At 52.1% G+C, this 10,877-nt stretch overlaps 1 protein-coding gene across 1 annotated transcript; it reads right to left on the minus strand.

The window, feature by feature from the left end:
* Positions 1-654: 654 nt before the first annotated feature.
* Positions 655-9,889, minus strand: Cldn15 (claudin 15). The gene is made up of 6 exons (XM_075976366.1): positions 9,779-9,889; positions 8,962-9,425; positions 4,240-4,404; positions 1,863-1,944; positions 1,660-1,776; positions 655-1,578 (listed from the first exon to the last, which is right to left on the minus strand). The coding sequence occupies exons 2-6, from the start codon at positions 9,176-9,178 to the stop codon at positions 1,476-1,478; spliced, it is 684 nt and encodes a 227-aa protein (XP_075832481.1). The 5' UTR covers positions 9,179-9,425; positions 9,779-9,889; the 3' UTR covers positions 655-1,475.
* Positions 9,890-10,877: the final 988 nt, after the last annotated feature.

Genomic DNA, 10,877 nt, shown 5'->3' on the forward strand with positions numbered 1-10,877 from the left:
TGTGTGTGTGTGTAAGTATTTGTGTACATGGTAGGTGCAAAACAACCGTGGGTGTTCTGGTTAACTTCTGCTGTTAACTGACACAGCCCAAAATTATCTGAAGGAGTCTCAGTGGGGGACTGGATCAGATTGGCAAGTGGGGAGTTTTCTTAGTTGTTCATTGATGAGGGAGGGTCCAGCCCACTGTGTGTGTTTCCATCCCTAGGCAGGTGGGCTTGGAGTCTTTTTGGAGGGGGTGTATGGTTTCGACACAGGGTTTCTGTCTGAAACAGTCGTGGCTGTCCTGGAACTCACTCTATAGACCAAGCTGGCCTCGAACTCACTGAGATCCCCCTGCCTCTGCCTCCCTGAAGAGCTGAGATAAAGGCACACACAACCACTGCCCAGCAGGTATCACTTTCTTATAAGGTCCTCTCTCGACGCTTAAGCTTCTGTCTATATTAGAATATCTTTATTAAGAGACTGAAGAGATGACTCTGTGGATAAGAGCACTAGCAGCTGACAGAGGATCAATATTCTGCTCCCAACACCCACAGATGTCAGCTCACCACCACCTGTAATTCCAGTTCCAGGGGATCTGGTGCCCTCTGTTGGTCTCTTCAGGTACCTGCAGGCACATGGTACACAGAAACACACACATACATGTAAATAATGCATCTTTTAAAATATCTTTATTAAACCCCAAATCTAGTTCACACACACACACACACACACACACACAGACACCTGTTCTGGATCAACAGCTCCTCCATGCAGCTGGAAGAACACAGGTTAAGAGTCAAGAGAGAGAGACGCCAGGGGGCATCCCAGCTAGCAATAATTCCCTGAGGTGGGTACTGGCAATGCCTTTTGTTGAGAACCTGTGCATGCTCTTTGTGCACAGTCTGTGTGCCTGCACAGGTCGGAGGAGGGCTTCCAGAACTTTGTCATTCTCTGCCTTAGACCTCTGAGACAGGGTCTCACATTGAACCTGGAGATAGGCTGGAAGCCAGTAAGCCTCAGAGAGCCTTCCCAACAGTGCTGGGGGTATGGGAGTGTGACCTGGCCTGGCTTTTTACATGGGTTCTGGGGATTTGAACTCAGATCCTCACTGGACGAGACAGCTCAAAAGTGGACAATATTGACAGTCTGTGGTTTGAGAGTGAGCCCCTCACTCTGCTGCAACTTCATGGCCCCTGAAGCCCCTGAACAATCACAATATACACTTATTTATGCATGTATTTATATGGCATCACAAGCTGCAGACACCTCTGTCCCCTTGGGTCCAGCTGTAGGAGGCCATGTGAGTTGCCCCCCGCAGCTTCTGTTCCTGGGGGAGGCTGGAGTGCCAGAGAAGGTATACCCAGAGCAGGTCATGGCTTCCAGGCGCAGGGTGGCGCCTGGAAATGGCCTGTCCTGAGGTTATTAACTGGAGACTGGTCCGAGCATCCTGGGGACACTTTTCCGCTGGGGCCATGTCCACCAGGCCAGAGCTCCTACACGTAGGCGTTTTTGCCATATTTGCCAAAGCTGACATTGCTTTCGTCTGAAGTGGTTTTGGGTATCACGACCGTAGAAGCTTTATAGGGAAGCCTGGCCCTGTGGAATTGAGAGGAAGGCAGGGTCACAGGTGGTCACAGCATGTTGCCATCCTTGCTCCACCCTCCTCCCTCTCCTCACCTGGTGGCTGGTTCCTCTTTAGAGGCGCAGCAGCAGGTGGAAAAGAGACAAATGCCGCCCAGAATGGAGAGCAGGGAGGCACTCCAGCCCAAGTAGAGAGCAGGGCCCAGCTCGTACCTGAGGAGCGGAAGAGGTAAGTGCCAGCCCAGAGGGGCTAGCCCAAAACCTACCCGTTGTCCTCAAGGGCAGGGTTCCTCACTTACTTGGTTCCAACATACAAGGGGTTGAAGAAGTCAGTAGTGATGTTGACGGCGTACCAGGAGATAGCCACCATTCCGCAGGTACCTGGAGGAAAGGGTGGGGGTGGTCCTCTGGGCCCTTCTCGCAGCCACAACCTCTCAAAGCAAGTGAGCTCTGAGGGGTTTGAGGGACTGGACGTCATGTCCAAGAGAAATAGTCCCTTTCCTCTGTCCCAGACACAGCCTGTGGCCCAGACACACTCAAACGCAGCCTTTAGGCCACTTGAGTCCTAGGATATCTTACTTTTTTTTTGTTTGTTTGTTCTCTGTTTGAATTTATTTTTTTGAGATAGGGTTTCCCTGTGTATCAGTCCTGGCCATCCCAGAACTTGCTCTGTAGACCAGGCTGGCCTCGAACTCACTGAGATCCACCTGCCTCTGCTTCCCAAGTGCTGGGATTAAAGGTGTGTGCCACCACTACTCAGTGGGATATCTTACATTTTTAAAGACAATCTTATGAAGCCTAGGCTGTGTAAAACCCAGCCTCCATCTTTGGAGGCCCCTCCCCTGTGCCCCTTGAACCTTGACCCCTCTCCAGGAAAGGTCAAGACCATTCCCACGGGCTATTTAAACTCCTCCCCCCAAAAAATAAACACGTGGTTTTCCCTTTTCCTCTCTAGTGGTCATGTTGGCGACTTCCTGTTCCCCTCGGGGCCACCCAGGAGTGCAGGTGTCTAATTAAATCTGGATATTTTTTAATCTGGTCTGATTTGGCTTGATTGGGATTATTTTGCGTTGGCAGAGAGCTCACGTTAAAAAATATTCCTAACAGGCTGTCCTTGAACTCACCACGTAGCCTGGCATGCCCCTGATCCTGCTACCTCTTGAGATTATAGTCATGAGCCACCACACAGAGTTAACTCAGTGCAGGGGATGGAACAACTGGGCTTTGAAGATGGGGGTCACGATTGGCTTCATTTTCTCTGCCAGCTAAAGAATTAAGAGGCAGGGAAAATCTCAAGCTGGCCAGGTAGCAGAGAGAAACCTTGAACACAGCAGATGAATCCACAGGTGATTCCTGCCGACCTCCCTGTGGGTTATCATCCATCGCTGGTCACACGGCTCAATGCCTGCTAGCCCTCAAATACACTGAGGGGCTAGGATTTAGAAAGAGTCCCCGGGGGACAAGGAGAGTGGCCATGCCTAGGTCATGAAGATGGTGAACTTCTAAGATGGCTGGCTTCCCCCTCCCTTCTGGACTTGGGACAAAAGCCTGGCAGCTTAAAACAAGGGCCTTGTTGGCTTTTATTCCTCCTGCCCATGGGTGAACTGGCTCATGGGTTCAGTGCTGGATCAGGACATGTTATGCAACAGCTGAGGGCCAATCAGTCATCCTGTCTTTCTTCATACTGACCAACCCTAAAGAGGAAAGGCTCTTCAGACTTAAACGTCCCGCCTTCAAAAGATCCTGGACTTTTGGCTTCTCAGTTCCCCCTCTGCCTTGCTGAGTGTCCCTCTGTGTGTCTGCTGCATGCGTGTGTCTCCTCGTGCCCGATAAATGCCTTTTCTCACCTGCTGATTCATCTGCTGTGTTCAAGGTTTCTCTCTGCTACCTGGCCAGCTTGAGATTTTCCCTGCCTCTTAATTCTTTAGCTGGCAGAGAAAATGATCATGACCCCTGTCTTTGAAAGCCTGGTTGTCGATAAAGTCTTTCCTGCCCCAACAGACATCCCTGTGGGTTATCACCCGTCACTTGTCACGCTGGCTGAGGGACCTTTCCAAACCTTCAGATCTAGAAAATGGGAAATACCTACCCTGTCTGGATTTTTTAAAATGACTATTATCAATATTATTGTTTTACTACTCTTGGTGTGTGGGGGTATGTGTGTTGAGTACAGGTGCTCACTTTCAGTTGGTTCTTCCCATCCACCAGGGGGATACCTGGACCAATCTTGGGTCACCTCAAAATCCATTTCTTCGCTCACCAGTTCTGCATGGTTTTTTGTGAAGAAACGTGTGCAGAAATGTAACAAGCTGGACAGTAAGGTATAGGCCATCTATAGCGTTGTTACTGTGTGTGTGTGTGTGTGTGTGTGTGTGTGTGTGTGTACACCATGACTCTGATCCCCCGTAAGTTTCGGAGGAAATAGCCTCTCAGGCCTGGCAGGGATGTGGCTCAGCTGTGTGTGGAGCAGCCCTACTCTTGGACACTAAGTTGTGGTCTAGAGATTTGCCGAGTACAGACAGGGTAGGGAACAGGGAGAGATGGCCAAGAGACAGCAGGGGTCAATGAGGAGGAGAAGGTGAGGTACGCTTGAGAGCAGGAGAGGAGGACAAGAGAAGCGGCCAGGGGCCGTGGCGAGGGCCTCCCTAACCCACACCCCCCCTATTCCCTCATTACCAGCAAGGATGTGGAAGGTTCCTGCAATGGCCAGCATCTTGACCTTCACGGAGAGATCGATGTTTCCCACGTTGGTGCAGCGCAGCCCCACCATGCCCAGAAAGAGGCCCAGGAAGCCCAGGAGGATGGCAGTGATCATGAGGGCGCGGCAGCCCTGGACATACCCTGGGGAGCGGGCAGGGTGAAGCTGTCAGTGTTTCTCTTCCACACATCCCTCGGCCGCCATGCTTTCCCACTGGTCTCTAGCACCTAAAGCTCCTAGCAATTTTCCTCTCTGGGATTCACATCAACCTCCCTGTTGGCTCCCTCGTCCTGCACCCCTCCTTTCCCTGCTGGGGTTCTACTGTCGAAACTTTAAAAAAATGAGGGGAAGGGTGCTGGTGCTGGTGGTGGCCCACACCCTTTATTCCAGCACTTGGGAGGCAGAAGTAGGTGTATCTCTTTGAATTTGAGGCTAGCCTGGTCTACAGAGTGAATTCCAGGACAGCCAGGGCTACACAGAGAAACCCTGTCTCAAAAAAAACAAAAACAAAAACAAAACACTCAAACAAAAAAACATAAACCCAGGCCTCATATTTGTTAAATAACTGAGCGTGACCTTAAGTTTCGGATCCTTTTGTCGTCGTCCCGTGTTCGTCTGTGTTGTGTCCGTCTGTCGGTCCGTGTCCCATCCCTCCACCCTCTCCACTGCTAGCATGACAGGCACACACAACCAGACCTGGTTTATCTAGTGCTGGGGATTCAACCCAGGTGTTGCCAAATTCCTTCCCTGGGGGAATATAACCAATGTCTACTCCTTCCTCTTGAGGTCCCAGGAGAACAAACCAAAGTAGGATTCCACCAAATACCACCTTGGGGGAACCAGCGAGTTAACTGGGCTGCCTCACAGAGAGCACAGAGAGTGCTTAACTGGCAGAAGGATGGCTGACCCAAAGTAGCCACAACAGTCTTCACCCGGCGTGGATGATGCTCCCATAGCCACAGAGATGAAGCCCCGTCTCCCAGCTGTCCCCTTGAGGAGAGATATACACACACACATAGATAAACACACACACATATATAAATACACACACACACACACATTCCAGCCTCTCCCTAAGACACCCATGCTATTAGGGTAGAATTGCAAACAAATGGTTGGGAGGGGTGACTGGGAGGTTGGGATGAGGGTTCCGTGCCTCCTCCCATCCTCTCCTTTTCTTATAAAGAATGTCATCAGTCCACAAGCCTGCCTCTCTGAAGGACTCACTAGATCTCACTAGAATTTCAGCATGTTAGGCAAGCACTCTACCAACAGGAGGCGCTACATCCCCTGCCTGTTTGTTTGTTTGTTTATTGGTTGATTGATTGATTGAGACAAGGTCAAACTGGCCTTGTCAAGGATGTTGTCAAGGATGATCTTGAGGTAACTCTTGATTCTCCTGCCTCAGCTCCTGGGTTGCCGACATTCCAACACCATGGACACTCTGGGTTGGAGTTGAATTTCTTCTGGAGTGACCGGCAGGGGGCAGTAGTGACTCAGGGCAGATGGTCTAGAGCTGGGGGGGTGGGTGGTTGGGGGCTGGGGAGCTGGGAAACCTGAGCCAAGGAACTCATCCCAGTCACTTCAGCTCATAATCTTTTGGTGCCTCAGTTTCCCTTTTCTCAAAGACGAGGAAAGCTGCTAGCTCCTCCTCCTTTTGACGGTTGTCAAGCACTCTTGGGGACCTTGTACCCCTTTCCCGGGTGGGGCCCATAGCACGGTGGAGTTACGAGGTAAGGAGGAGGGACAAAGTTCTCTGAGAGGACATTATGACTCCCAGCCGCACCTTCTAGAATTCCCCACCATTTTTGTTTGTTTGTTTGTTTGGTTTGGTTTGGTTTTTGTTTTTTTCGGAGACTGGGCTTTCTCGGAAACAGTCCTGGTTGTCCTGGAACTCACTCTGCAGACCAGGCTGGCCTTGAACACACAGAGACCTACCTGCCTCTGCCTCCTGAGAGTTGGGATTAAAGGTGTGCACTACCACCTAGCTTCCCACCAGTTCTTTTTTTTTTTTTTTTTTTTTTTTTTGGTTTTTCGAGACAGGGTTTCTCTGTGGCTTTGGAGCCTGTCCTGGAACTATCTCTGTAGACCAGGCTGGTCTCGAACTCACAGAGATCCGCCTGCCTCTGCCTCCTGAGTGCTGGGATTAAAGGCGTGCGCCACCATCGCCCGGCTCAGTTCTTTTTTTTTTTTAATTTATTTATTCTTATTTTATGTACATTGGTGTTTTGCCTGCATGTATGTCTGTGTGAGGGTGTCAGTTCCCGGGGAGTTATAGACAGTTGTGAGCTGCCATGCAGGTGCTGGGAACTGAACCAGGGTCTTTTGGAAGAGTAGTCAGGGCTCTTAACCGCTGAGCCATCTCTCCAGGACCCACCAATTCTTAATGTGCAGAGAATGCTGATGGAGAAAGGAAAGATGACTGAAGGACCTACAGGTCCGTGGGTCCAGTGTCACAGTGGCTTGGCTTGGTGAGCTATGTGGGAAATCACCCCCGTACCCGAGAGGTTGAGGCAAGGGGGCTGTAAGGTCAAGGCCAGCCTGGGCATCTCAGCAAGACTGTCTCAAAATGAAAAATAAAAAGAAAGCCGGGCGGTGGTGGCGCACACCTTTAATACCAGGACTTGAGAGGCAGAGGCAGGTGGATCTCTGTGAGTTTGAGGCCAGCCTGGTCTACAGAGTGAGTTACAGGACAGTCAAGGCTACACTGAGAAACCCTGCCTCAAAAACAAAAACTAAAAACAAAAACAACCCAAGAAAATGAAAATAATAAATAAGGAGAGGGCTGGGGCTCTACCTCAGAGGTAGAGCATTTGCTTGTGATTCCCCAGGGAGGGGCTGGGGTACGGTGGCTCTTAGAGCTTGAACACCAGCCTAGAATCCCCCAGTGAGGGATAGAGGGTATTGTCTAGCATGCATATAGTTCTTAGTTTAACCTCTAGTACTGGGTGCAAACAGATAGGATCCCTCTTGGGACTCAGCAGACCACAGAGGAAGAAACTGGTCCTCAGCCCAGACACAGTGGATTAGAATCACAGCTTCCTCTCCACTTCCTTGGCCTCTAGGCGGGGTGCTTAGCTCTGCAGAGTGGTCCAGCTAATGATGCAAATATTTCTGAAAAGCACAGATGTGCGTGGGGGAAGGGCAGTGTCCATATAAAAGGAAGAGCTAGATACGGTGGTGAACACCTGTAATCCCAGCACCTAGGAGGCCGATGCAAGAGGATCTTTCCGAGTTTAGGGTCAGCCTAGGACCACATAGTGAGGTCGGGGAACGAACCACATAGTAACACCATGCCTTAAAATACCACACACACACATAAACACACACACACATAAATACACACAAACATAAATACACACACACACACACACACACACACACACATCCCACAAAACAACCCAAACCCAAAAACACGAAAGGGAAGTGATTACAGCCCTGGAGGCCTGGAGACCTCAAGGCTTTCCATCCTCCATCACCCCCAGCAACCTCCCATGTGATTTTCCTCCAAATTCATGTTCTCTTGCAGGCAAAGAGCAGCAACACGGTAAGAGGCCCCTCTTGAGTGGCCAGGCTCACAACCAAATGCCCTCTGCACACCGGGGATGCAGCAGGCTGGCTGGGCACCGAGTTGCCCACATCTATGGTCCCTTCTGAGCACTTACTGCTCTGAGTTTGTGATCCACCCAGACACTATCACTGCTCAGGGCACCTTCCAGACTGATGGGGCCATTTCCCAGCACCTACTTTCCCACCCTGGGGTGCCTCAGAGCCTCCCACCCGCTCATCATCTACAGTTGGATTCCTCGAAAGGCAAGATGGGAACCTACTGGCAGGAGCAACCAGGGAGGATTCGCGGTCATCAACTCTTGGTCTCTGTAGCACGGGGGAGACTAGGAAGTCCAAATGGACCCCTTGGGGGAAATGATGGCATGGGGAGCGACGGAGGGTTATTGTGCAGAGGAGCAAGGGGCAGGCAATGCAGGTAGCAAAGGAACGCCAGGGCCCAAGTTAGAGCTGCTAACATCTTCAAACAAAGCAAAACAATAACAACAAAAGCCACACTCTGAGCCCCAAATATACATGCATGTCCACGTAACCACTCTCCAGCATCCACCCACTTTCAGGAGAGTCTCCTCCACAATAAGGGAGCTGTGTCAAGTTCAGCAGGGTAGGTAGACCAGTCTGTTAGTGTCCAGAGGGTTACTGGGGCTAGCAGTCAATCAACCAAGATGGAGTCTTGGTCTCACCCCTGCCAACTGAGCAAACATTCCCCAGAATAAAACACTAAAATATATATAGTCAACGTCCCATTCACGCCTGCAAGTTTTGTTGCCTAGAGGCCTCGTGACCACTCGCGCACCGGCACCGTGACTGCTCTTAGTTTGCGGATGGCCAAGACCAAATTCATCATCCAAGACCATCACTCATCTGCGGGCTAGAGCTAGCAAAGGCCTGAATTGCACCTGGAAGCTCGACTTAGCTAGGGAGGGTCACACGTTAGGACAGGGAGCCATGTATAGCTCTGGGTCATGCAGGACTCTTTGCTGCAGCTGCCCGGAACTGAGGGCTTGACCTGAACTTGTCGTTATGGTGCCCAAGGCCAGAACAACGGCAACCACCTCCAACCTGTCCTCTAGGATATCTCCAGCCAGCCACCCAATCTCCCTCTGTCCCCTAGAGCCCCCTTCACCCCATACCAGAGAGGGCCAGCATGGAAGGGAACTCCCAGCAGTTGGAGACTCCCATGGAGTCGGTGGCACAGCTGTACCATAGGTTCTCAAAGATGGTGTTGGTGGTGATGACGTTCCCATTGACGGTAGACACTCTCCAGTAGCTGTTGGGTAGGGTCACCCCCAGCATCAGCAGTCCCAGGGCTGCCATGAAGAAGCCGAAGGTCTCCACAGCTATCGACATGCTGGGATGCAGATCCCCCAAGGGGCTGGAGCCCCAGGGATTGGGATAGATGTGGCACCTCCAGGTGAATTCTGGGGGCTTTGGAGACTAAGGAGGGAGAAGGGTGTAGGACGGGCCGTGCAGCTGCGATCCTCGTCTGCCTTCTCCTGGAGCTCAGGTCTGATTGTCTCGGCCCAGTCTCTGGGACTCTCTCCTTCCTGGCAGGTCAGAGGAATGAGCCAAGCCTGCTCCGCTCAGCAGCTGTTGACTGCGATGGAGGGAATAAACGGGCCAAAAGTCCACCCCCTCCCCCGGCCTAGCCCGGGACTCCCCGCCCTAAGAGGGGGGGGAGCTTGGACTTACGAGGAGACTCAGGGATACAGCCAAGGAAGGAACAGCCCCCAGGGATCCATCAGGAATCCAGGGGAAGTGGCCTGTCTCTGACTCAGCTGTCACCAGGGTCGGGGAATGAAATGAGGGACAGAGAGTTTTCGGTAGCTGAGAGATCAGCGTGTCAAGAGAGAAGAGAACCTCCAACGGGCCCACCACAGGCTTCTGCGATGGATTGAGACTCCCCAAGAGCAACCCAAGTCACTGAAGACCCCAAGTTGGGACACTTACATCCCCCGAGGACCAGGAAGGTTGATTCCGGGGCGACAGAAGCTCTGGAACCCAGCCACCTGGTTCCCACTAGACTCCAGCATTATCAAAGGGCTGGAGGTTTTGGCTCTCAGCCTTGTTGACACAACATTATTGGCTTCTTAGGTTGTAATGGGAGTTGGGACCACAGATCACAGCTCCCGGCACACTCCCATCGCCCCAGCAGTTGGTAATTGCCCTGGATCTGAAAGCCGCAGGCTGAGGTGAGGCCACCAATGCTACTTTCCTCCAAACTTCCTGAATTGTCCCTCCCGGAGCTGACCTTTGACGCTTCGGTATTGAGCTTGATCTCATTGCCAAGGGCCCAGGGGCCCAGGGTTGGGGGATGGATCGCGGGCCTAGGAAATGATTCTGGTTGATCTCTCTGCCTATTCACTTACTGAGAACTTATCACCAGCTCTATTAATTCATTCTGATTAACGGAAGCCTCTGGGTCCCCCAACTCCATCCTGGCTGCACACCTGTCTGAGCATAAAGATTTCCTTCTTGACCACGTCTCGCTTGGTGAGTTGGCACCAGGGTTCCCTTTCTGGAGTATGTGAGACAAAGCCATGCCCTCTGACACCCCCACCCTTTTCCTGCATCAGACTCCTCCGTGCTCCCCCCAGGTACCTCCCCCCCACCACAGCAAGCCTGGCAGGGGCTGTGGAATGATAAGTATGCCGGGAAGCCAAACAGGCCCACGCAGAGCCTGGCACAGGGGGCGTGGGGTGAGATCTGTGAGCTCTCTGCCTCCCGTCCCACAGGCTGGGATTGGGGTATCCTGTGCCCGACAACCCCCACAGCCCCTGGCATCTTCATACGGCTTCCTCTCTCATACTACGTCATCCATCCATGCCCCCCTAAGAAGGACTGGATAGAGGAAGGGGAGGGGGCGGGAAGACAAAGGGAGGGAAGGGCGGAGGTTTTCGGAGGAAGCCCAGTGGGGGCCCCCTGCAGTGGAAAACTCCAGGCGGCTTAGTGGGTCAGAGGAGACCACGGTCATAAATCCCAGGCTGCTGTTCCCTCTTCTGTTTGCTGTTCTCCCAGGATTCTGGGGCAATGGAAAGGCCATGTACTC

The sequence above is a fragment of the Microtus pennsylvanicus genome, chromosome 1 (genome assembly GCF_037038515.1).
Source record: "Microtus pennsylvanicus isolate mMicPen1 chromosome 1, mMicPen1.hap1, whole genome shotgun sequence".
NCBI classification, from domain to species: domain Eukaryota; kingdom Metazoa; phylum Chordata; class Mammalia; order Rodentia; family Cricetidae; genus Microtus; species Microtus pennsylvanicus.

Bases quoted from the DNA above. Each gene is read 5' to 3' on its own strand.
- Cldn15 (XM_075976366.1), bottom strand. From the start codon at position 9,178: ATGTCGATAGCTGTGGAGACCTTCGGCTTCTTCATGGCAGCCCTGGGA. The intron at 1,945-4,239 runs GTAATGAGGGAA...CCTTTCCTCCAG, and splicing joins AACCTTCCACATCCTTGCTG to GTACCTGCGGAATGGTGGCT. The intron at 1,777-1,862 runs GTAAGTGAGGAA...TCCGCTCCTCAG, and splicing joins CCCTTGTATGTTGGAACCAA to GTACGAGCTGGGCCCTGCTC.